Source organism: Pezoporus wallicus, unplaced genomic scaffold (genome assembly GCF_028554395.1).
Source record: "Pezoporus wallicus isolate ANWC-B61680 ecotype Strahan unplaced genomic scaffold, APGP_CSIRO_Pwel_v1 contig_7099, whole genome shotgun sequence".
NCBI lineage: Eukaryota > Metazoa > Chordata > Aves > Psittaciformes > Psittacidae > Pezoporus > Pezoporus wallicus.
Window position 1 is genome coordinate 535,301 of NW_026634982.1, and position 27,540 is coordinate 562,840.

Consider the following 27,540-nt stretch of genomic DNA (forward strand, 5'->3'; position numbering starts at 1 on the left):
ACACAGTCTTCTCTGTAAATATTCAAAGATTGAATAAAAATGTGCTGTCAATTTACATTTGAATAAAAATGCATGTACTTAATATTATCCTATTGACATTTTGCTAGCAGAGAGTGAAATTGCTTGTTGATCTGATTTTCTACTTTAGGGAATGTAATTAGTTCTAATTTAGAAAATAATAAGTGTTAAGCTGTAGCTAATAAATTAAGTTTGTGATCTACTTTAACAAAATACAAACTTGAATAAGGGCTGCTGGATTTGAGTCAGCATGTAAATATGCTTTAAATTAGGAGGTATGTGTTTCAATAGGAGCAAATTATAGTCTCTACAGAAGTCTTTTTCCTTCTCTATTATGCATGTAGTACATAATAAGCTTATATTTTTCTGCATCAAAGGTGATTTTGCTAGAGGTCTGTTAGCCACTTGTATGCAACACTATTGCCCTCTACCGGCACTTTGACTGGAATTTGATTTGTTGCTATGTTACATAGTACTTGCCAAATGATAATAGGTAATTCAAAATGTAATTATTGTAAAGATAAAATTGAAATTTAGTACTTTCATGGAAAGGGAGCCCTACAGATAAGATAGGAATGCCAAAGAATGTAGAGGGTGTATTTTTCATTTCTAAGTATATTCATTCTCAATTCAGAAGCATGCAGGGGAGTACACCTACATTCTAATTTTGAGTTAATTATTTAATCCAAATGTAATCCACCACTCATTCAGCTGGAAAACTACTGACTCTTCAGATTATTTATTTTCATTATTAAATGTAATTTATTTAGGTATTTATCACTTATACATGTAGCATGCTTATCTGCATACATACAAGGTGCAAATGTTTAGACCGAGTCTTTGGTGCCCGTGAGTATGTGGAAGGTGATATACATAGGGGCTATGCTGTAAAATGAAATCTAGGAATTCTGAACTCTGAAGAAAAACTGCAAGGTGTTGGCTAGCACATTCGGGAGAAGTTCAGAGGGAAGATGCTGGCAGTCTGCTAGTGTGTACATAAAAGGCTATTGCAAAGGAGGAGGAAATAATCCATTTTCCATGGCCAACGTGGATAGGATAAAAAGCAGTAGGCTTAGACTGCTGCAAGCAGATTCGTGAAAACTTTCTAATGGTAAGGCTAGTGAAACATTGAAATAAAGTGTTTAAGGCATTTGTCAAGTTTTAAGAGCATGTTGCTCTATTTCTGTCAGGGCTGACATGTATGACTATATTTTGGAGAGGGGCTGAACACGGTGAATGCTGGATGTTGTCTCATTGAGCGTCTTTTCTCCTGGGCCATGCACGCCAGTGTGATTCCTAAACCACACTCCAGCTGAATGAAACTTGCTTAGTACTCACTTCACTAGGCTGAAAGTCTTCATAATTACAATAATCATAGTGTCAGGTTTGTTATAAAATCATGCCAGTGGCCTTCAGAGGACTTCAAATGAAGAGGCTAATTGAGACTGTTAGAGAAAATATGAACACCCATTTCTTCATTGGCACCAGGCATTATTTGCCCCCTTATCCAGCAGGTGGGTATGTAATCCTTACACAACCTGACTGCCATGGCCTGCAGTCACCATTACAAAAATGCCAGTAAGGACAGAAGCACACCATTAAACACATGCAATGCAATACAGAGTTCTCCATTGTCTTTCTGTCAAAATACCAAATTTTTATGTTACTGGAAAGGTGTATGAGGAGTTAATGTATTTCTTTCTATGCCAACCGGGGTGAGAAATATACAGATATTTCCCTAAATTAAAGCTCCCTTATTCTCATTTTGGAAATCCCAGATACGTTCCACATGGCTACAAGTTGTGTGGAGTCCAGTACCTTCCTTAACATGCTTTTACACCACCCATCTTTGTGTCTGAGTTAATGCTTATGTAGTTCAATATGCTATGTTCATTTTCTTATGCACGGGCTGATCAGCTGCATACTGATACATAAGTCTCTCTACACATTCATTGTGCAAGGCATTATTTGTGTGTGTATGTGTGTGTGTGTGTGTGTGTGTGTGACTGGCGCTATTTTGTTGCAGGTTAACTGATAAACTGTTAAACCATCAGCACTCTTTCTACCCAAGCAGTGTTGCTGAGAGGAAATGAAGGACTTGTTTAAGACAGTCTTAGATGGTCTAGAGATTTTAGTTGTGCTGACTTGATACCCAGAATACATGAAGTTAGCTGGTATAAAATAATCTTGAGACAATGGGCTTTAAGTAGTTTATGCATAATTAAGCTACTCAGTAAAGGACTTAGGAACTTTTGAAGGATGAGTAGTGTCAGTTCCTTGTATTCCCATGAATCTATTGTACTTAATGCTGTCAGAACAATATCAGTTAATAGAGAATTCTAGTATCCTTCAAAGCCATGGAGGATTTTCCCTTGTCTCAGGGAAACTGCATTCCCTACTGTGTGAAGAGTTGATGCTCATTACAGGCAAAAAGAGAAAGAAGTTTTATCATGTGTTAGGGACTGAAAAAGAGGATGGCAAATTCACAGTCTCTTCCCACCAGTTGTCATTTATAAACTTCTATTTTCTTCCAAAAGCAAACTTGCAAAAATGCCATGTGACAGCAAGGGAGATCGAAGAGGAAAAACAGGATGCGTTTTGCTTGGAAGAATTCGTAAAGTATTATTTGAATAAAAGCAAAATTAATGCAATTTAAATACTTATGTTTCACTCTAATCATTCTTTGTTTTTATCTTTGTTTTTTCTTTTGGGTTCATGAAAAAATGTTCATCAGGCTCAGGTAAGAGTTTCTTAGAGAGATAACCTTAACATATGCTTCTTGATTATTCTCCAATGTTTTTGTTGTCTGTTCTTGTAATGTATGGTTGAGAAGATATATGGAGCACTGTATAAATTACTATATGACATTATTTCAATTTTTTATTCAAATCTTAACATTATACTGGTGCTGGTATGCAAATACATTACAGTGATTTTACATATCTATAATGAAAAATAAAGTGAACCCATACTGGTATAGCTCACCTTGTGCTTACATCTCTTCAGAAATACAAAAGCCCCACAGTTAATGACAATGGTATGCAACAGTTGAAGATAGATGTGAAAGACAGAAATAAAGTTTTGACAGAGTTTTAGCATAATTTTTCTGAAAGGTGTATTCATGAGCTAGCCTACTTACAGATTTTGTTAGTTACGTGGAAATGGCATAGCATGGGTTTGGGGGCAGAGAAAACCAGGGCATCTGTCATTAGATGTCTTAGCTTCTGAATTTTGTTATTTCTGTAGTTTTCTAGCAGCCATTATATCTTTATTATTACTACAGCTCCTCAGTCAGCAAGTTTACATTTGTTACTCTTACCAAAAAGCACATTAACCTTTTCTTGTGTGATCACTGTTGCATGTTTATCTTACTTGTGTACAACAAAACTGACTGACAATGTGGTCTCCAGGTATATGAGGTAGTTCCCTGCCATAGTGACTGCAGCCAGTACGTATGGGTTACTGAGCCCTGGAGCATCTGCAAGGTGACCAATGTGGACTTAAAAGAGAACTGTGGAGAAGGTGTTCAAACAAGGAAAGTCAGGTAAAACAGTACTATTCCTCCTTCACTTTAGAAAAATGTTTACTGAATCTGATCTAGGCGTCTTCTATGCTTGCTCTTCATCCTAGAGCTCAAATCAAACAAATTAATTAAAATTAATTAATCTCACATGATACTGTACAAGAGCAAGTAAAGCAGTACATGGAGTTTGGGTTGGTTGGCATTTGTTGTATTTAATGGCTATCTGCAAAATGATACACAATTTATAAATCTCAATAAAAAACCATAATGTGACTTTAGTTTGAAAGTCCAGAATGAGTCACACAGTGAACTGCTAAATGCTCTCTTTTCCCTACCACAAGTGCTTATGAACTGGCACACTTACATACACAATTTTGTTTGCAATAGCACTTGTTTTCTTAGTGTAACCATTTACTTCAAGAAGGTTTAAGTCTTAATCCTTGCTTGAACAACGTTAGAAACACTATACATAACTGATCTCACACAGTAGCATATCACACAGTTATCACAGTATGCTAGAGATTGGAAGGGACCTCGAAAGATCATCTAGTCCAATCCCCCTGCTGGAGCAGGAACACCTAGATAATGTTACACAGGAATGTGTCCAGGCGGGTTTTGAATGTCTCCAGGGAAGGAGGCTCCACAACCTCCCTGGGCAGCCTGTTCCAGTGTTCCGTCACCCTCACTGAGAAGAAGTTTCTTCTCAAGTTTAAGTGGAACCTCTTGTGTTCCAGTTTGTACCCATTACCCCTTGTCCTATCATTGTTTGCCACCGAGTAGAGCCTGGCTCCATCCTCGTGACACTCCCCCTTTATATATTTATAGACACTTATAAGGTCCCCCCTCAGTCTCCTCTTCTCCAAACTATAGAGACCCAGCTCCCTCAGTCTTTCCTCATAAGGGAGATGCTCCACTCCCTTAATCATCTTTGTTGCCCTGCACTGGACTCTCTCCAGCAGCTCCCTGTCCTTCTTGAACTGAGGGGTCCAGAACTGGACACAATATTCCAGATGGGGTCTCACCAGGGCAGAGTAGAGGGGAAGGAGGACCTCTCTCGACCTACTAACCACCCCCTTCTAATACACCCCAGGATGCCATTGGCCTTCTTAGCCACAAGGGCACAGTGTTGGCTCATGGTCATCCTGTCATCCACTAGGACCCCCAGGTCCCTCTCCCCTACACTGCTCTCTAACAGGTCATTCCCCAACCTATACTGGAACCTGGGGTTGTTCCTGCCCAGATGCAGGACTCTACACTTTCCCTTGTTATATTTCATCAAGTTACTCCCTGCCCAACTCTCCAGCCTGTCCAGGTCTCGCTGGATGGCAGCACAGCCTTCTGGCGTGTCAGCCACTCCTCCCAGCTTAGTGTCATCAGCAAACTTGCTGATAGTACACTCAATTCCCTCATCTAAATCATTGATGAATATATTAAATAATACTGGTCCCAGTACTGACCCTTGAGGCACTCCACTAGTTACAGGCCTCCAACTAGACTCAGCCCCATAGACTACAACTCTCTGGCTTCTCTCCTTCAGCCAATTCACAGTCCACTTCACTACCTGATCATCCAGTCCACACTTCCTCATTTTAGCCGTGAGGATGCTGTGGGAGACTGTGTCAAATGCTTTGCTGAAGTCAAGGTAGACCACATCCACCGCTCTGCCATCATCCATCCACCGTGTTATTTCCTCATAAAAGGCTAAGAGATTGGTCAAACATGATTTCCCCCTGGTGAAGCCATGTTGACTGCCCCTCATAACCTTCTTATCCTTGATATGCCTTAAGATGGCACCAAGGATAAGGCGTTCCATCACTTTCCCAGGGATGGAGGTGAGGCTGACCGGTCTATAGTTACCCGGGTCCTCCTTCTTGCCCTTTTTGAAGACTGGAGTGACATTTGCTTTCCTCCAGTCCTCAGGCACCTCTCCCGTTTCCCAAGACTTGGTAAAGATGATGGAGAGTGGTCTAGCAATGACTTCCGCCAGTTCCCTCAGCACCCGCGGGTGCATCCCATCTGGACCCATGGATTTATGGATGTCCAGATTGCTCAACTGATCTCTAACACATTCCTCATCGACTAAGGCAAACCGCTCCGTCGACCTGACTTCATCTAAGGTCTCAGGGGTACAGGGCTCTTCAGGACGGCCTGCAGCAGAGTAGACAGAGACAAAGAAGGCATTCAGTAACTCTGCCATCTCTGTATCTTCCGTCACCAGGGCACCCATCCCGTTCATCAGTGGGCCTACATTGCCTCTGGTGTTAGTTTTGTCTGCCATGTATTTGAAAAAGCTCTTTTTGCTGTCCTTGACCCTTCTTGCCAGGTTTAATTCTAAGGATGCCTTAGTCCTCCTAGCTGCCTTCCTACATCCTCTAGCAGCAGCCTTATATTCCTCCCAAGTGGCCAGCCCCTCCTTCCATGACCTGTAAACTCTCCTCTTCCACCTGAGCATACCCAGCAATTCCCTATTTAGCCACGCAGGTCTCTTGGCCCTCTTCCTTGACTTCCTACGTGTCGGGATGCTCCGATCTTGAGCACGGAAAAAGCAGTCCTTGAATGTCAACCAACTATCTTGGGCTCCTTTACCTTCAAGCAGCCTTGCCCATGGGATTTCCCCTAGCAATTTCTTGAAAAGGCCAAAGTTTGCCCTGCTAAAGTCCAGGGTTGCAATTCTACTTGGTATTCTACTAGTCCTGCCACACAAGATCCTGAACTCCACCATCTCATGGTCGCTGCAGCCAAGGCAGCCCTCAACCCTTACTGCTTCAACCAGATCCTCCTTGTTAGTGAGGATGAGATCCAGCAGCGCTCCTCTCCTGGTCGGCTCATCCACCATTTGCAGGAGGAAGTTATCATCCATACACTGGAGGAACCTCCTGGACTGTGGCTGGGTTGCCGAGTGGTCCTTCCAGCAAACATCAGGGAAGTTAAAATCCCCCACGACGACCACGGCCTGTGACTGTGAGGCCGCCCTCAGCTGCCTGTAGAAGGCCTCGTCAACATCCTCACCCTGATCTGGTGGTCTGTAACAGACACCTACAACAGTATCCCCCCTGCCAGCCTGCCCCTTAATTCTCACCCACAGACTCTCAACTCGCTCGTCATCTGTCCCTGGACAGAACTCGGTGCATTGTAGTTGCTCCCGCACATAAAGAGCGACCCCACCACCCTTCCTGGCTGGCCTGTCTTTTCTGAAAAGGACATAGCCCTCCATGACTATATTCCAGTCACGTGAGCTGTCCCACCACGTCTCTGTAATTGCCACCAGATCCTAGTCTCCTGACTTAACACAGGTTTCCAACTCCTCCTGCTTATTTCCCATGCTGCGTGCACTGGTGTACAGACATTTCAGGGAGCGAGCTGAGCACACCAATTTCACCCTAGGATTGTAGGAGGCCTCCCAGTCTTCATTAATTCTGGAGTGCTGCCCCACTGGGGCAAGCCCAGCTACAACCCCATCCCCCTTCGAATCTAGTTTAAAGCTCTCCAAATGAGCCCTGCTGATTCGTGTCCCAGCATCCTTTTGCCTCTGTGAGACAAACCTTTCTCACTTGTCATTGTCCAGACTGGTGCCCTATAAAACCAGCCGTTATCAAAGAATCCAAAGCCCTGCCTGTAGCACCAGTCTCGAAGCCAATTGTTCATGAACTGAATCTTCCCATTCCTTCCCACATCAGTGGAAGATGGAAGGAGAGAGGAGAAGATCACTTGAGCCCCAGACTCTTTCACCATCCGCCCCAAGGCCCTGTAGTCTTTCTTCATCCCCCTCAGACTGCGGGAAGCAGCTTCCTCCCCACCTGTCTGGAAGACCAGCAGCGGGTAGTAGTCTGTCGGGTGCACCAGGTTGGGGAGCGCCCTGGTGATATCCCTGATCCGGGCTCCAGGCAGACTACACACTTCCCTATGATGAGGGTCAACTCTGCATATCGGGCCCTCTGTTCCCCTCAGAAGGGAATCCCCTACTACAATGACCCTTCTTTCTTTCTTAACAGAGGTGGTCTTGAGGTGCAAAGTCGACCCCCTTTTCCTATGTGGCCTTGTGGGCTGGCCTTGCCCCACATTCTCACCTACCTCTCCTTCAAGATCCAGGGCCTCGAACCTATTACGGAGGGACACCTGGGGAAGCAGGGCAGGAAGGGGGGAGGGTTTCCCACGACGTCGAACAGGAACTCGCTTCCAACCCTCGTCGTCTTTTTGGTCCCCTACCTCTGCGCAACAGCTACAGGGCAGGGGCTGTCTCGGGCCATCCCCCTCTGTGTGAGAAGGCAGGGGGTCCTTCCCCTTTTGGGGGGTATCTCCCTGGAACCGTTCCGACTGGCACGCCAGGGAGTTACTCCACCAGTCGATCTCCCTTTCACACTCCCTGATATAGAGATTCCCATAAGAATGTTCTTTAAAAACCCTCCAGTATGAAAAGTCAAAATTCATCAGTGTTTATGTTGAAAAATAGACTTTAACCATCAAGGATAAAGAAAAATTGTTTCAGCCCTTTGGGTCAAAAACCATTGAACTTTTCGTTTATTATCACATAATGCCATTAAAGTACTAAATCTGTATGCTCCTGATATATCTCTTGTGTTTACCTTAGAACAGAGAGAGTGTTTCAATAAAAGTTTAGTTTGATAATGCATGACAGTTGTAAAAATATAATGTAGTCAAATTAAAGAAACTCCAAATACTTATCTATGTGTGAAAGGCTTCCTGTTGGTATGAGCTTTTGTCTTGCAATTCTGGAAAACAAATGTATGCCTCTTAATTTGAATGATCCTAGTCCTGTACTAGTTGGTCTTCTGCTGACAGGTGGAAGGGATAAGTTAATAGTAGATGCCACTTCACTGGAAATACTGTGAAGACTGAAACGAAAACTAAGCATATTCGTTTCTCCTTTTAACTGGGCCTCCATCTCCTGATTTAATATAATAGTATTTAAAAAGCTTCCATGTAGATTAGGGATCAATACTAATAATGGAAAATTTTAAAAGTTTTAGTAGGTCTAGATTTAAAATTATTAGTTGAAGCATGCACAAAATATGTCTAAACTATAGCTGATTTGCATTATTCTGGCTTAGAGGTAAGCTAATGTCAAGTAAATCACCGGCCCAGAAACTATCAGCCAATCATTGGTAAGGACGGTCTAAATTCTGTGTATTTCTTTATATGCCTGTTGACTGTAAAAAAGAGGATTGTTTTTGTCTCTTCAGCTTTTTTTGGATACTCGTGGCTCAATACTTAGTTCTGTTACTTCAATTACTTTAGGATGGTTACGTGCTGACAAAATGTTAAACATGTTTCAGAATACTATGGAACAGAGTTGCTGTACATAATCTATGGCAAATGCAGTTTATGTGCAGTTCTTTTTTTCCAGGTGCATGCTAAACACTGCGGATGGTCCTTCTGACACTGTAGAGGACTATCTCTGTGATCCTGAAGAGATGCCGCTTGGTGCTAGAAAGTGCACGCTACCATGTCCTGAGGACTGTGTTATGTCTGAATGGGGATCATGGTCTCGATGTTCTTTGGTAAGCAGTATAGCGAAATGTAATATCTGTAGCTTTAGGAGGTACTTAAAAAATGTGTACATGAAGTATTGTGCAAAGATGCTGAATTGAGTAGTGATTACATACATAAACATATGTATTTACTGTCATCTTTAGTGTCATTGATGGTTGCAAATAAAGTGTGCCAGTATTTTCCCTTAAGTGCAAGTGTTGCAAAACACAACCTATAACGTCCCCAGTGGTCATTCTTAAGTGTGGGGTACGTTCTGTGTGGTGGAATACCTTTGACAGTGGCTTGTGAGTCTGTCTTTGAGCCTAGCTGTCAGACTCTCCATAGGAGTGCAGTCACTGTATTAAAAATGGCACTGTTCTGCTATGCATAAAACCTGTAGATTAAGACTGAGCATAGAAAGATCACTTTGGGTCTTCTCTCCCCTTCCTGTCAGGAATTTCAAAAAGAAATGTCAAAAAACCTGCAAACCAAACATAAAAATGTGTTTCAGACCTCTCAGTATTCAGGCTCCAATGCACTATGTTACAGCATTTTGGAAAGTGAGCATCACAATATCTAGTTTATGAGTGAAATGGTTCCAAAGCACTCGTTCTGAAATATGAACTAGTTACAGAAGTACCAAGGGGTTACCAGTTAGAGGATATTCCACCCTGGGTGATACCAAGATGAAAGTGCAGACTAAATTCTCTCTGAAATAACAAGGAAATAGTTTCTCTTACACAACAGCATGAGCCCATTGTTTTATATTTGTGTTTTGTAAACTGATTACTTAAAAGGCAGCTATAATGTTGCATGGAAAGCTTTTAGGGGGCCAAAATACCTAAGCTGTTTCCAACCTCCCTTTCAAGCCGTGCAATGGAAGTAGTGTCCGTGAAAGGTCAGCTGAATCCCTGAGACAACCAAATGGTGGAAAGTCTTGTCCTGCTGCCACCGAGACAGAAGTCTGCACTTTGAACAAAAACTGCTACCACTATGACTACAATGTGACAGGTATTTATGGTGTTATGCTTTAGTGACAGCCAGGGACTATGGCTTACTTCCATTCACCTTGCAGGACAGATTTTTCAGCTCTCTGTTATTATCTGGAGGTTGCTGTGGAGCTTATATTGAAAAGTGATTCAGGCTGTTTGATCCAGAGAAAATATTACTGTGGCTTTGCAACTTGGGTGGAGTGTGCATGCATGTCCAGGAAATTTATTTCTCCTGTAATTTTGTGATTTGCTGAAATTCCATGCAGATGAAACCAACTACAAACTTTTTAGAAGGCAACGTGCCACTATTTGTAGTAAAAGTGGATGTTTCAAAAACTGAGTAGCAGCTGGGCTCCAGGAGCTTTCAGGTTTGTAAAAGTTGCTTGTGAGGATTATTTTAGGCCATCAGAATTAGAATTAGGTAGGAGACTGGATCATTATGAGTTTTACCTAAAATGTCTGCTGTGCTAATGAATTCCTTATTTCCAGACTGGAGCACATGTCAGCTCAGTGAGAAGGCTGTGTGTGGTAATGGTATCAAAACACGGATGCTCGATTGTGTTCGCAGTGATGGCAAATCAGTTGACCTAAAGTACTGTGAAGAGGTGAGTGGGTACCTGTGAGTAAGCTCCCTTTTAATGGTGCTAATTAACGTTGAGCCATCTGGGCTATACAGCATGTAACCCATCTTTGCCAGATGTTTTGCAACACTATTCATGGATTGTTAAGTACCTCTGAAATGAACTGTGCCATCAACAGGGATTTTTATGCAATTTCCTTTGGTTATTTCTAAGTGCCTCCATGAACATATGCTAATTATTGTGTCCTGAAGGAAAAGACACAATAATTAATAAAGTAGAATAAAGTTAATAAATCTTAATCAGAACACTAATCATTCTAATTTCATACAATTTCTTCATGGAACCTTGGACAGCTGCCAGTATCAATCATTTACTCAATGTGTTGGAAAATATTTCTCATGTGCCATTCTGCAGCAGTGCTGAATACTAACTTCTATCCAGCTGTGCAATGCAAAAGATACCCAAGCTGTTATGAAAAAATGTGCAGCATGAATGCAATATTAAATAGGAACATATATGGAGAACTATTAGACAGGGGCCCTTAAATTTTGAAGGAGCCATTTGGCAAATGTTTAAACTAATTTAAGATTTGACAGCTCTGGTTTTCTGACACTCCGTGTTGGTCCTAATGTTACATGGAGTCAGTAATGTGAAGGAAAATGGGAAGACAACACAAGTGCTATATTAAAGGCAATCCCACGTGTTTCTGATGGAACGAAACTGAGCTCATTTCGGCTTCCATTCTCTTGCCACCTTGACAACAGAAATAAAATCACTTTTATTGGGGGACTAAGGCTGAGTGAGCTCCACAGCAGCTTTGGTACCAACACACCTTTTTGTTGAGCTTTCTTGGCTAGTAGCTGCTTGTTCTGGTTTCAGGACAAGTGGAGGGAGTCAGGAACTCATCATGTACTTTGGACTATAGTTTTGTAATGGTCTGTCTGACCTACCTATCTGACTCCAATTCCCTCTGATATCTGGACTCCTGAATCCACAAGTCCTTAGCAAAGACAGGCACCTTTTGTCCCAAGTTCTTCCTTCACACATAGCTTTTGGGTTTAGCATCGAGTCTCATAACTTGATCATTTATATCTCAGGAAAAAACTCAGGATCTGGCTACCTATCAGCAAGCTTCTCTGAAGTTAATAAGGGAATGAATGCATTAATGCATTGTGTTAATGTCTTAATGTGTTAAAACAAAAAAAAAAAAAGGGGGGCTCTCGGATTATTTGTAGGAGACTGCAATATTGATTAATTTGTACCAAGACATGATTTAAATCATCCATCCACATGAATATTTCAATAGAAAAAAATATGCTTTATTTAATTTTATGGGGGAAAAAGTTCTTTTGCCATAAAGCCAAGAAATTATTCATGTTATTAACCAAAGATTTTGAACAGCATTTGTACAGAACAACAAATTGTACAGATGTCACTAAAGTGGGGTACTGGCTTTATCATTAACCACTGTGATAGTGTCTTATTTGCTGCTTGTATTTGCTAGATCATACAGATACATTGTCCTGTAGAAAGCTCTGGTCCACTCCCCAGTCATACTGTTAAGACCATTTGTTGAATTAAGAAGGGGTACAGTGAGGTCAAAAGCTGATCCAATAAATGTGAGGAGGAAAATCTGTTAACCTGATTAACAAGAAAGCCAAGCTCTAGAGATTTTACCAGACCCTTCACTCTGAAGATGTAAAAGCCAACTCTGTGACCTTCTAGGTCATGAGAGGAGAGTATCCAAGAAATCATCAAAATGTGAATACATACTATTCACTTCTTAGTAATTTAATCACAGATAATCCTTCATGGTGTTTGGTTTGTTTTTTTACTGTCTTTTGCATTATAAGGGTAGTGCAGAAAGATTAAGGGAATTTCAAAATAAGGTGCATGTGGATAGAAAAGTTGATGCAAAGAGAAAGATGGAATAATTTTGTAATAACTTAGCTAATGGAATATCCTTTGGGTTGTCATAAAATTTTGTCCCAGATGTGTGAATAAAACAAAAGTTTTGTTAAATTTATTGTAGTTGCATTTACAGAACTATGATTCTTACTATTATATGCAAAGAAGAGAGATCAGAATAGCTAAACATGTCCTGATCCCTAAGAAATTAAGATGCCTGATTGCGGTATTTGCGTTCCTATACAATATGTGGTTCAAGAAAATAATAAAAGCCATATATAAAAAAAAAAAACAAACCCAACCCTTCATGCTGTGTTTTGACTATCTCCATCTCCAGGCGTGAGCATCGGTGTAGTGACGTGCATTTCTTCCAAGCCCCTGTGTTCTGGTTTCCTAATGCGCCCGTATGATCTTGTGTTTGTTTCAGTCAATCAGCTAAAGAAGCTAGCCAGTCATCCTGATTACTGCCAGGATGAATCAATTTCTAGAGCTTATTTCCAAGTCCTCGTTATGTTAACATAGTTCCCTTCAAACTCTCAAGACACAGTAATACTGGATTACTTGTTGTCTAAATCTACAAAATTAGCGCATCACAAGAACTTGGCTTGTTTTTTCCTTGAGTATTTGAAAATCGTATCACCTAAAGCAAGCTGTTCCTGGTTATATTCACATTTATGGGCTTATTTTTATGCACTTATCTTTAATTAAAGATGAGAAAAGCTTAGAAACCAGCAGTTTTGTCTGCATTATGAGGCAAACTTTTCTGTTCCAATGGCAAATAGTCCGCTTGACAGATTACATGATTAACCTCCAGCAGAGGTTAATCTGCAGTGCCAAACATTCCTATAAACAAATACAGATACATTTTGTGGATCACAGGATTGGCAGAGCATGCTGGCCTGGCAGCCTGCTGCCCCTGGCATGTGTGACCAGTACAGGGCGCTCATCTAGCTTTTGATATAACTCCTTCGGTACTTGCCATTCTTGAATCAGAAACCACAACAGAGGTTCATCCAGAACAGAGACTCTTCCAGAACAGATGCTTAAGGAAACTACTGAACACTTTTCCAAATGTTTTCTAAGTTCTTCAAGATGAATAGTGGTTCATCAAGGAAGGCGAAGGATGAGAAAATAATATGTGAGAATACTTGCAGCCTCTGACAGTTGTTTCCCCGGTCTATTTCAGCAGCACTTCAGTATCTAAAGCATGCAAATGGCAGATCACTGTGGGTAAGCTGGCCTTCGGCTTTCACCCCTTCACTTTTATATCTCTCTTGGGCTTTTCCTTCTCTAGATACCAAAGTCCAGCTGAGAAAGCCAGTCTTGAAAGAGAGTAGTCATGTTTCTGTAAACAGCTTTAAAGCATTTGCTCAAAAGATTTGACCCAAATGTAGACTTCAAACACAGTTCTTTAGTTTACCCAATTAGCCAAATTCCAGATTATGCTAAAGGTTTCATGTGTTGCCTGTGTGTGATAGCTGCATAATTGTTATCCTGTACCACAGAGAAAAGCCAAGAACTTATTCTTTGATGTGTAAAACAGAACAGAGGTCCAGGACCTCATTTGTCTCAATAAATGGTACTGCAAATGCAAATTTAAGATTTGGTGAGTCTGTCGGGGTTAGACCTTTCCAGTACTACTTGTAGTGTATTTATGGAGGACATGTTAATGTTGTGCCTAATTATTGCTCTATGCTTCCATTTAGTGGGAAATAGTGTTTTTATTTCCTTTTTAAAGTCTGAACTGCTGGTTTTATGTCATTAACCTTTCCAGTCATTAAAATTAATAGGTTTTGAAATGTCTAGTTTGCCTTTTTTTTTTTTTTTTTAATTATGTGAGGGTTTTATTTACTTAAAGATGTCCACAGCCTCCTGGGATTCCGAAAGGCTTCAATGATAATCAAGGTCCACTGGTGAGGGCCAGTGAAGATCTGTCTTTGATGTCAGAAAGCTCTCCATATTGTCAGGATTGATTTTCTTTCACATTTTATGTCATGCACAATGTAATCAGACTATCCTTTTAACTCATTCTGAAGCTGTGCAGGCTGCAGGGATTATTGTCATGCTAATATTTTTGCCATCAGGCGTGTTCCATCTTGCATCATATATTATTATGTGTATTAGTGATAATATCTCTTTCCTTCCCTGGATGGGGAAGATCTGGACCACAGGATTTTATAAGAACATATAAATGGCTTTACAGGATCAGACCAAAGGACCATCTAACCACTGTACTGTCTCCAAACATGGCCATAACTACTTTTCCTTCCCTGTGGGTGTTTCATCATTTGTTAGTGTTAGTGACTCCCCAAGAGAAATGATCAGTACGAAGTGTATTTTTGGGAAACATGCAAGTCTGGCTATTTTCTGTGTTCCCTTCTCTCATATTGCTCCAGCATTTGCAGCTCTTACTTTAAGAATGTTAGGGAATTCTGATTTTGCAAAGCATTTCAGGCACAGCTACAGATTAGGCAGAGAAGAGATTCAGAGCAGCCCTGCACAGAAGGATTTGGGGGTGTTGGTCGATGAGAAAATGAAAATGAGCAGGCTTCAGTGTGCGCTCGCAGCCCAGAAAGCCAGCCGTATCCTGGGCTGCATCAAAAGGAGCGTGACCAGCAGGGCGAAGGAGATGATCCTGCCCCTCTACTCTGCTCTCGTGAGACCTCACTTGGAGTATTGTGTGCAGTTCTGGTGTCCTCAACATAAAAAGGACATGGAACTGTTGGAACAAGTCCAGAGAAGGGCCACGAGGATGATCAGGGGGCTGGAGCACCTCCCGTATGAAGATAGGCTGAGAAAATTGGGGCTGTTCAGCCTGGAGAAGAGAAGGCTGCATGGAGACCTCATAGCAGCCTTCCAGTATCTGAAGGGGGCCTATAGGGATGCTGGGGAGGGACTCTTCATTAGGGACTTTAGTGACAGGACAGAGCCTTGGGTGACATGGTTTAGTGTGAGGTGTCCCTACCCATGGCAGGGGGGTTGGAACTAGATGATCTTAAGGTCCTTTCCAGCCCTAACTGTTTTATGATTCTGTGATTTCAGAAAAACATGCAAAGTTATATTTTTAAAAAAACAAATCAATGTCAATATTTTTTTGCATACAGTAGAATGGGTAGCATAATATATATAAATTAAACTTGCACAACATATTAGGAAAAACTCGAGAGGCTTAAGCAGATGCCTAAGGAAGAGTAAGAAGGACAGACATACACAAGTTCCATCTACTCCTCTCAGCCTCACCTCTTTTTTCATGTCTTGGACTGCATTTGCCCTATGTGGATTCTGTGTGTTTAAACCTTCAGATGTATCATCCATTAACTTGTTCAGTCTCTTTTGAACTCCTGTAAACTTTTAGCATCTGCAGCATCTTCTGACAAACTGGCAGTGCATCCTCCTCCTTTTATTAGTTTTGAACCTGGCTCCTAGTGTCACGTGAATTCAGCCATTAATAGCTGCTGATAGTTCAGTATTTTTATATTCCTATTTCAAAATATGTTATTGATGCTTCTTATTGGTACTTTGTCCTTAACCTATGTATAAAGTAATACTGTAGAGCTGAAACCCTGCATTTATGGGCTCTAATTTGGAAAATAATTGATGAAAATAGGATTTAAGCATGTATTTAAAAGTCGGGATATGCATTAGGGCTGTCTTGAAGTGAGATTTTTCAATGTCTTAATTGCTTTACTTTTTATTTAGTAGTGACTTCACGCTTACTTAAAGCTTTTAGTTGTCTTGAATTCACCTTGTCCAATTGCACAGCCTGCACTAGTGATGCAGACTGGGTGTTATGCTCACCACTGGGTTTTTTTTTTTTTAGCTTGGGTTGGAGAAGACATGGCAAATGAATACATCCTGTGTTGTGGAATGTCCTGTGAACTGTCAGCTCTCTGACTGGTCCCCTTGGTCTGAGTGCTCTCAAACGTGTGGCCTTACAGGTCAGTATGTACCTTTGGCATACTTTAAAGACTGAGGGGTTCTTTTTGTTCTTTAATAAAAGCGATAATACTTATTTTCATAGAACTAGAAAATGTAGCTAGCTGGTGGAAATGATGGGGATTTAAATCAGCCTTAATTCATGGAAATAATATGCTTCAGTGAGGCTGTACTCAGTGAAGACAATAAGAGTTTGGCCCTTAATAGTTTCAGTATTTTTAACAGATGATGGCAACCTCACATGTAATCCTTGAAGCTGTAATTTTTCTATTAGGCAGGAATTTGAAAGTAACTGCTGTTTTTCAGTAAGTAATAACCATCTAACAAACCCAGTGACTACCCATGCAAATACAATAAAGTTGAGGAAGATTTCTGCTCATTGATGTTCTTTGTTTTTTTTTCCCCAATACTCTTTAGTAAAATCCTTTTTCTTGTCTGATATCTCCATTGGAGCAGCTGTGAATTTGAGGATGATGAGTCTGTACTTGGCAAACACTTTTCTATTTAGCTGTTGTGAACACAGCTGTCTGGGTGATGGATATAGTTCTGCTGATGCACTGTGGCTTGTGTAGCTTGCTCTCAGCAAAACATGCATGTCGCAATCATTAGGGTGTTCAATTCCAAATGCATCAGATTGAAATGTGGAATTAAAGATTGTTTTGGCCAGTTAATACTGGGTGTTATGTAGATAAATCTGTGTAATGCCTTAAATTATTATAAGCCTCAGTATACAAATGTAAATATATACATCTTATTTCAGACTTGGTTTTTATATTTATCTATATATAGATTAAAATACCACAGCTGTGTTGTTTTTTTGGAAGACTTTGTGAGGTGCTATCTCTAGAGCAGGCACTTTGCCAATATTTCTAGCACACAAAAAAATCTCTGGCTATATGACATGACCTCTCCATAATGAAGCATAATGGCATAATGCCCACTGCAAGATGAAAGAAGCAAGAGTTGTCAAAAGGATAAAAATGTCTTCCTCATTCTGGTTATACAAGTATTTGAAACTGAACCTGTATCTCGGTGATGCTGGGTAGCATGCTACTCCTGGTTGAAGGGAAGGTTAATGTTGGATAAGCCTACTGTATTGCAGTTTTATTTGGGCCTGAGTGAAGAATCCTCCATCTCCTGCAAAATCTGCATGTCACATTATCCAGACAGACAGTGAGGGAGAGTTGCAAGCTGCTTCTGATGCTGCAATCAGACAATAATGCTACACATGATTCTGCATTAAACTGGGGAAGAACATGGCATATTGGTCTCTTCTAGCAGCAAATTCCAGATGAGAAGCCAGAATCACATTCAGAAAGAGTATTTTTGCCTAACCTTTTTAACTAGGAAGTTACTACTTTTGTTTGCTGTTACAGCAATCTGAAATCCTTAATCAGACATCTTGCAGTACAAACAAATGCTAGAATTGAAAGTGTCTGAATTGGAAACTATAAATCTGTCTAACAGACAAGAGCCAATATATCTGCTTTACAGTCCAATTTTTCAAATGTGGAAAAAAATTACTTTATTCAAACACAACACTTTTCACCAAAATAGAAGCATCTTGAGGAATAAATCAGTCTAACCACTTTGTTGTTAGTTATATTGCTGTTTCTTATTTACAGGAAAAATGATCAGAAGAAGGACCATAAATCAGCCATTTCAGGGTGATGGGAGGCCTTGTCCTTCTCAGATGGAGCAATTCAAACCCTGTCCAGTAAAACCTTGTTATCGATGGCAATACAGTCAATGGTCTGCATGCAAAGTAGAGGTAAAAGCCATATAGGACTTTGAAGTTATGGAGTTTGTATATCTAGGCATAATTGTGATATGCTTCATTACACTGTAAACAGTTTGCTTCCCCCTTTTGTACAAAACCTAAAGATTTATTCCCAGAATTCATATTTCTCAACAGATACAACAATGTCCTACAGATATTGAAAGTATAAATGTAAACTTTAGTAACTTTTTTAATAATTAAAATCTTTCTGTTGAATATCTGGGAAAATACACTGGCATCCTAGAAGAGATCTTCACTTGAGATATTACCATGGTTGCAATTCAAAGGCACAATTAGCTCCATACTTTAAGAAACAGTGGTAGCAGCCAGTAGAATTTTATGTTTGTTTGTGTGTGTTTGTTTCAGAAGTAAAGAAAAATGTTGTGGGGTTGTTTTTCTCCCTGTTGGAATGAATAAGTAAGTAAGAAAAAAAAAATAACAGGAGACAGAGTGACATGTAGCACAGGACTAGATATAGTCTTTTGGCGCTTTCTTCTGTCAGCATCCATGTGTGTCCTCTTTCCCCAGGATGCTCAGTGTGGAGAAGGAACACGAGTGAGGAACATTTCCTGCGTGGTTTTTGATGGATCTATTGAAGATGTTGGCAAAGTAGTAGATGAGGAATTCTGTGGAGAAATAGAGCCTATTATAGACGGTAATAAAAAGATAATACTTGAAGAAACCTGCACTGTCCCTTGCCCAGGTAACAAAGCTATTCAAATGTTGCATTTTAAGATTGGTTGGGTATCATTACAGCTATCAGTGCCTAGCATTAGCCACAGGCAATTAAACCTTTTTTCACATGCTTTATTGATTGGATTCATCCATCAAATGACCAACAGACTTACTTTCCAGTACTAGCTTCATGCCAATAAATCAATTAGAAAAAATACCAGGTATTAAATTTTATAAGACATGTCTCAGTCACAGATTGTACCTAATAAGAATATATTTTTTCACAAAATATTTTGAAATAAAATCTGCTTAACTCTGTAAGAAAGAGTGTTAGTTTACAGCTAATTATTTGTTGTAAGTGCTTAGATCACCTAACAGCTTTATTAATGCTTGTAACAGTGGCTAAGAACTTGATGCCTTTTACAGGTATCTAAGGAAGTTAAGCAGAGGTGTCTATTTTTTTTGTTTAAAGGGACTATTCCAAATGAAACTAATATTTTTATCTCAGAAAATGTGAGTGTTTCCAGCTGTTTAACTTGCTGGATCTGACATGCACTATCATTGCACTTGTAGACTGAATCCAAAGGAGCTGTTATAAATTGTCGGGTCCATGACCCTCATACTGAGAACGATTAAGAGCCTATAACAGCTGTTTAATAGCCAGTAAAACCCCTCCAGTTCATTTCAAACACTTATTTGTAGAAAATTTGAAGTATATTGTTGTTGCACAGGAGTCATTAGCAATATATCTTCAGAAGCAGTGATTAACTCCTCCAGTTCTAATGTAGCTATCATTCCATACCAGTTCTCTGGTTTTGTTCTGTTGCAATTCTTCTCTTTCTCAGATCTTTTTTTTCCCCAGTTAATTTCAGAGTGGATTGAAGGTAATGTTGCCTCAATAAAGAGAAAGTAATAAAAAATTGAGAGGCTTCCATCACTGCTTTGTGCACAACATTCCAGTTGCATGATTTTCACATATTTTTACTTATTAAATGAAAACTGAAAGAATAAAAAGATTATAGTTGTGTTTCCTTGTTAGTCAGATTTATAAAGGAATACAGACACTGCTCACTTTCAGTTTTGCTGAGCAGGAGCCTGTTCTTCAACAATCTCACTGCCTGTGGGGATGTACTAATGATACGTTCCAACTAATGTTTCCAAAAATCACTACTTGTTTTCCTATTATGTGTACATCAGTTCTTCAATTATTCATTTCTTCACATGCTTTCCCAACACTGGCAAATAAAATTCCTCATTAATCAGGCATCTGATCAACCCATAGCTGATTATATTTGTCATCAATATAATGCAAGGTAGCATGAATTTTTAATAGCTCTTTCACTGAAATAATGAGAACTAAGAGGTTTATTTATGAGTCTATGCACAGTCTAGTCCCATTTTCTACTGCAGTTTTAACAAAATGGTCTCTTTGTGTTGTACCTCAGATCTTCCTTAAATGATCTGTAGCTGATCCTGCTAATTAGTATCATTAGTATGATTTTATTTTTAGTTTCACACTAATGTGTGAAATTTATAAATATAACATTCTATAAATCTCTATTATCCTATCATGAAATAGCCAGAGCAGACATTTTAATCACTTTCCTGTTTCACTTTATTTTAAAGAATATTCTAGCAGTTGCATCTTCTCTCTGTTTAGAGAAACTCTGCATGAAGATAAGCAACAATTAATCCCTTTAAAACTAAGCAATGTTTTCTCCTTCTAAGATCAAAGGAGAATTGTGAACATGATACATAAATTTAGCAAGAGGCATACAGTGCAGAATACCTTAAAATTTGCAAAAATTCAGCCACTGGGTGGAGCATTGCTCATAAATTCATCAGAAAGTGATCTTACAGGAATGCTACAGGAAACTTCTCTGCTTTAGAGCAAATAGGTTTTATATAATATTTTTATTAGTTTCATTATATTCTACTGCACAGATATTTATAGAGTGTCAAATTACTATCTGAAGTATAAGTCACATCTAAAAAGAAGAATGAAAGGAATTACAAAGAGGGAAAAGATAAACTGGAGTTGGACATTTTATTCTAAAGCATATTCAGCATCAAAAATTCTTCACATCTGATGATTGTGCATCTTAAAATGGCTATTTGACAGGGGACTGTTACTTGAGAGAGTGGTCGGAATGGAGCCTTTGTCAGCTAACCTGTGTTAATGGTGAAGATCTTGGCTTTGGAGGGATACAAGTCCGATCTCGGGCAGTGATCATTCAGGAACTAGAGAACCAACACCTCTGTCCAGAACAGGCTTTGGAAACAAGACCGTGCAATGGTAAGCATCAAAATATATAGAGAGGCCGCTTCCTGTAAGAAAAAAATACAGAACAACAATAATTCTGCTTTGTTTCTGTTCATGGTATCAAATTTAGGCAAATATGGATTTGATGGATGTAGAAATGCACTTAAATTTTTGTTTTCCAGGTATCATATGTCAACAGAAAACTTTCAAATGCTATCTATCATATATCAACACTCTCAACACAGTCTTTGGAGAATTGATGGCACTTTTTTAGTAATGAAATTTTATTATATGGAGAAAAACAGTTGCCTTATCTGTTTGATAACATTAATAAAACAAAATCTGTAAGTTTTACAGAAGTAAATTTAGATTCCTATTGACCCTTCCGATTGTTGTTAATCATATGGCAATGACATTTAAAAAAATTCTGTACAGACATTTCTTGTTCATTTAGAGGCAAGACAGATCAGGGAAAAAGGAATTTTATTTTTTTAAGGAAGCTAAGATGTAAAAGGACTTCATGATTTATCCCAGGTCATATGAGAGGTGTACAGCAGAGGTGAGATGTGAAGCCAGATGCAGCCCAGGCCACTTCACCAAGCCCTGGAGCACTGAACAGAGCTCAGTGTTACCATAAAGGAGCCTGACTCTTAAATGAGTTTTGTGCAACAGATGAGTCACAACCATTATGAGGTTATTGGAAACATCTGTTTTGTCCATTAACTGCATTAGTCTTACTCCATGTGTACAACCATTACAGTTATTGTCCAGGACTTGTCTGGTCTATTCTGTACATATCCAGTAAGTGCAAGAAATATCAGAACCTCCATGTATGCAACACACCCTTCTAAGTTGCTGGGTGGAGGAGGAAGGGGCCTACTTAGTTATAAAAGCAGTTAAACATAACAAGTATGGTTTTCAGATGAGTGTGGCTGCTGCAAGTGGTAGCTTAAAATCTTGTCAGCAAATTTCTTGACAAGTGAATGTTCTTTGTGTAGATGGCCAGTGCTACGAATACAAGTGGATGGCTAGCCCATGGAAGGGCTCTTCTCGAACGGTGTGGTGCCAAAGGTCAGATGGTTTAAACGTCACAGGTAACTGCTCTTTCTATATATGCACAGAAGCCTAGAAAACAGGCAGATAAAGTCTTTTCCTAACAGATGGAAATACTTTTTTTTTTTAAAGAATCTGCTAAAAATATTCGTTCTGATGTATGAATCAATATGCTGTTGTCTTGAATCATCATGTTTTAGCATACTAAAAATGTAATTTCCAGAATTATGAAGCATATGGCACTAAAAGTAAATACAAATATTATCTTCTGTAGTGGACCTGCGATGTTTTACATTGTTCTTTGTTTTTTTGTTTGTTACCATAGACATCTTTGCACTTCTAAATTCAGGGCTTCAGATTTCAAGCCCTGCAACAAACAGAACTTTCATGTATTAAATCGTATTTCAGTGCCTATGCAGAGTCAGAGAGAGATATAAATCTTGATAATATCATGCATATATCATATATCTCCTTAAAATTACAAGTACAAAATTTTAATATATGTGCTAATATAAGTTTATTTCTTTACTTCAATGACATAAACGTATAGCAGGATACTTCTGTGAAAAGCTGTGGGATGTAGTTACTTTTTGTGCAAACCAAAGCACAAAACACAATGAATTAAGAATGACTAAGGTCTCAAAATCAAGAAAATCTTCATATATATATATATATATATATGCACATTTTTTATTTAAGTAGTTTTGTATCAGCCTAGGTGATAGTAAAGAATCCCAGAGATTGTAAACACATCCTTAATGCCAGCCAATTTATTTAAATTAAGATTACCTATTTTGATCTAGAAGCAGCCCATATCTCTGATTACTGAGTTTCTTTACTGCCTTATTGCTACACATTTGGCTCTAACATAGTGTATTTTAATTCAGACATTATCAAATTTTTATTCTGAGTCTTGTTGGTATTTTAAAGCCTTTATTTGTTTACTTACTCGCATAATATTGTTGTGCTGAATAGTTCTTTTTTACTTGAAGGTGTTGTTTCCCATGGGTGATGGGGCCTCTCTTCCTTCTGCAGCTTCCTTGGATGACTGATATTTTATTACATAGATTCCCAAAGGCATGTGATTTGTATTCTAGGATGTATGATTTTCCTTTCTGGGGGTGGGGAAAACTTATGGCAACCAGCAGGGTTTTCTTTATTCGTCATCGTCCATCCTGTTAACACTTGGATCTATGTAACCACATCTAACTGCATCTGCTATAGTCGTGACCAACCTCAGCTATCAGGATTTCATCATCATCTCACACCAGTATAAAAAAGTGGTATTAATTTGGGAGGTGCAAGATAATTGGTCCTGTAGAATTGTAAATTTTAAACTACATGATGCATATCCCTCTTCTGTAAGCTAGAGGGAAACTTTGGTAAATTCAGACTTATTCTAAATATATTTCAAAGTCATTCTGGCTGAAATGATAGTGAAAGCCTGACTGTGTGTATTGGTCCATAACAATAACTGCACTGTACATAAAGCTGAGATGAGAACTAGGACTACATAAAAAAGAAAAAGACTGAAACCCATTATATCATCAGTATCATAGCATTCAGTACATGTTTTACTGATAATACTTCTTTTATTCTGAAAAATCTTTCTTAGACTAGCATGAAATGTGGCTTCATAAAAGGCAAAGCTGTAGCATGGGTAAAAGTGACTACTGAGGGGCAGCAGAAAACAGGTATCCATTCATAAACTGGATGAGTAGTTTGTTTTCAGTTTAACAGGCAAAGATAGAGATAAAAAATATTCTTTTATTTTCTTTGTGGCCACAGTCTTACTATGTAAGTTATAAGGAGCGCCCTAGAGAACCAAGATCTTTTCCATCAAGCACAACAAAATATTTAAACTAGTTTTTGAGCAATCCATCAAAGGAACAAAGGGGAAAAACAAAAGGTTCACTTGCCAAATGCCCATCTCTGAAATGCACATGAATGCAAATACATGTGCTGTATCCTTACTCTACATATAAGAAAATACCTGATACTGATTATCCTTCACCTGGGAATAAGAGAAAGATTCTTAAATGCAAATTAGCAATAAAATTGTAATCTATGACATACTGTAGCAAATAATGACATCAGCAATTTCATCAGTGGTGAGATATTACCATGTCAAAATATGATTTTCTGTCCTGCAGGGGGCTGTTTAGTGATGCGCCAACCAGATGCTGACAGGTCATGTAACCCACCGTGCAGTCAACCCCACGCTTACTGCAGTGAGGTATGTGCTGCTGCATTGGAGCATAAAACACCCCTGTGAGGGCTTCCCACGCATCCCTCTGCATTGCAAAGATTATGCCAACAAAAAGTATTTTCAGAGATTTTGCTAATTGCTAGTTTGCTAAAATCAACCTCAGACCATCTTCTACCTTTCAATTAAATGTTGCATAATCTCTGTTGATTTGGTACGAACTTGTGTAAAAATATACAAAGAGGTACACTCCAGGTTAGCAGTCATCAAAACAGTCTTCTCTTCCAGTCATCCATGTTGCTATGTTTTATAGCTCACAGAAAACTGTGTTTTTCTGTTACACAGTGTAAAACACTTATTCCCTACAGACTAGAACATGCAGTTGTGAAGACGGATACACTGAAGTTATGTCCTCCGATGGCACACTCGAACAGTGCACTCTCATCCCAGTGGTGGTGATCCCCACCATGGAGGACAAAAAGGGAGATGTGAAAACCAGTCGAGCTGTGAACCCTACCCAGCCCTCCAGTAACCAGTCAGGACGAGGAAGGACCTGGTTTCTGCAGCCTTTTGGGCCAGGTGAAGTCATGCAATGAGCAGTTCTTAATGCTAAGTACTGCTGCAGGGTCTGACATTTACTTTTTTGTTATGCCAAGGAAGAAAAGAAACAACCTTTAAGCGTTCGTTTAAGAAGACAGGCAGCTGCCCTGACTGAAAACAAAGGAAGAGACATAAACAAACCCCTAGCCTTTTCAGCTACTCCATCTATATCTCTAATGAAATCTTGTATTGCAGAAGATTTCCTTTTAATCCCATCAGTGTGTTAAAATTCACAACAGATATTGAAGTATGACTTTAGAAGGGAGTCGGCTGCAAAGGTGCAAGCCAGGATATATAGATTATGCTGTCTCAACCAATAGTGCTGTTGAGGGTGGAAAAGGTAACGCTGAAGAATGCAAAGGGTAAGGGTTGCTTAAACTTTGTAGCTGTAGTGTAAATTGTGGGAAAATAATCAGTATAGATATGCTAATGCTTTTCTGCCTTATCCATATTTAAACTAATTCATGTTAGACAAGAGCTAACCACATTATTGACATTTAGCATAGACATGCTGTAAGTCTCAATAGCCAATATTTGCTTTCAGGATGGACCATGTCCTTTAGAGCTGAGCAAGGACCTGTGTGCAAGAGTGGCAAGAAATATAAGACAGTTATCCCATCAAAAATACTTTATAAAGTCCATCACTGAATCAGATTTCAGTAAATATTTCCTGGTACTATTAAGCATTGAGATAAATAAAACTTTAATTAACAAAAAAATTTCACATAAAGAGATACGATACTTGTCAAAAATGTTGCAATTGGTTATCTTGAATGTATTTTAAATCACGTCGAGTTAAATATTCTAACACACTTGTGTCTTAGGGTGTTCATTTCTTTCTAAAGCTTTTACAAATGTTTTTAATCTGAGAATTGAAATAGTCTCTTTGTATGCATAATCTGTATAATGCTGCAAACTGAGAACTACAGAAATACTTCTAATAAGCAGATTAAATCATGTTCAGGTTAGAAATATTTATGTTAGATCCCATTAGTCCTACTAGTTGTACTGTTACTTGTACTGTGATGCTATATTTGATACCTACAATAAAATAATCTTTACTCCAATTAGTTAGTATTTCAATCAAAAAAAAATTTTAAAAAATTTAGCTTTTCTGGTCCTCTTTTAAAAAATAGCATCTTACCAAGTATGTTATCTTTCACTCATTCTAGCTAACTCCACCTGAAAATGGCAAAGGATGAGTTGTAGCAGCCACAGTGCCAACAATAGGCAAACGTCAGACAGTCTTCTTCAGCTATTCAGGATCATGGATGCTCATGTGAGCTCAGACATGGGGCTAGGGGCAAGGAACAGTTGAGAGATTTCATGAAAACTCACCAATTTTCCAGTAATTCAAGTTAGAAAGGAAACATAGCTCAGTTCAGATGAAACCAATGGTATTGAATAAAACTAATACTTTATTCAGCAAAGGCAGAAGAAAACGTGGAAGTAAACATTTTGCACTTCAGATGACATTTGTGCTGGATCGTTATTAATTGCAGAAGCAGGTATCTATTGGAATTTTTTTTACTTACTTTAGCCTTTCTCTAATCTAAATTTAAAATAATTCTTTCACTGTCTTCAGTAAATTATATTGCTTTTCCAGAAAGGAAGGTGTTAAAACTAGCCCCTGCAGGTGTCTACGTTGATGTATGACCCAAAGCAGAAGAGTCTGAGATGTCAATTCCCTTGTATGCTTAGAAATAACCTGTCCAGGGGGAATTCAGAAAACCCAAGTTAGATAGATGTAGTTGCATAATAGGAATGACCTCATTAATAGTTCCCTGCTTTGCCAAAAATAAATAAATCCATACAAAAAGTAATGCCAGTCTTTTTTTTTTTCAAGGAGATAATACTATTTTAAAACAAGCAAACCCAAAGCAATTTGGAACCCCTTACCTTTACCAGTGGAAATAAGCCAAGGAGAGAAGAAACTAACCTATTTAGCAGTACTGAGGTCTGAATTCCTCTCATTCATATTATCGTATCATTGGATATATCTGGTCAAATCTACTGTTCAGTTCATCTTTAATGGATCAGTTCTTTCAGTTATATCAGTTATTATCAGTTATAATGTTTCATTAGCTTTATTAATGTAATGAAGCTAAAATGTTTTTAAATTTATTAGTCTTGAACAAGTTGTCCACATGACTGAAAGACTTTGCATTGCTAGAGAACAGAAATCCTAAACTTAACTGCACAGCAATAGAGAGCACTACTGACTAATTTTTTTGTTATTGTTTTGGAAACATCAGCTGCCTTCTTGGTCTGCAGAGGTATCAGGAAGCAATAAATATTTAGTCAGAAAAAATGTAGCTGTATTTGCTTACATTGAAAACTGACATGACTATGAAATAAAAATTTTGCCGCTTGTAAATTAAATCAGGTTTTTGTGAAGTTTTCATTGTCAGGGAGGTGCAACACAGCTAACTCACCTCCTGTGAAAGAATGCTTTCAAAAAGCCAGTTAGAAAATAAAAGTAGTGAGTCAGATAAAAGTAGTGAGTCAGACAGCA

General features: G+C 39.0%; 1 protein-coding gene across 1 annotated transcript in view; it reads left to right on the forward strand.

The window, feature by feature from the left end:
• THSD7A (thrombospondin type 1 domain containing 7A) overlaps window positions 1-27,540 on the forward strand; it is a 199,460-nt gene that overhangs the window by 165,554 nt on the left and 6,366 nt on the right. Inside the window, exons 15-26 of the mRNA XM_057401831.1 lie at window positions 2,753-2,758; window positions 3,429-3,562; window positions 8,907-9,060; window positions 9,901-10,042; window positions 10,513-10,628; window positions 16,333-16,450; window positions 18,074-18,219; window positions 18,757-18,931; window positions 21,026-21,199; window positions 22,165-22,260; window positions 24,373-24,455; window positions 24,794-25,004. Coding sequence (XP_057257814.1) covers window positions 2,753-2,758; window positions 3,429-3,562; window positions 8,907-9,060; window positions 9,901-10,042; window positions 10,513-10,628; window positions 16,333-16,450; window positions 18,074-18,219; window positions 18,757-18,931; window positions 21,026-21,199; window positions 22,165-22,260; window positions 24,373-24,455; window positions 24,794-25,004 — 1,555 coding nt within the window. The remainder of the gene's footprint in view (window positions 1-2,752; window positions 2,759-3,428; window positions 3,563-8,906; window positions 9,061-9,900; window positions 10,043-10,512; window positions 10,629-16,332; window positions 16,451-18,073; window positions 18,220-18,756; window positions 18,932-21,025; window positions 21,200-22,164; window positions 22,261-24,372; window positions 24,456-24,793; window positions 25,005-27,540) is intronic.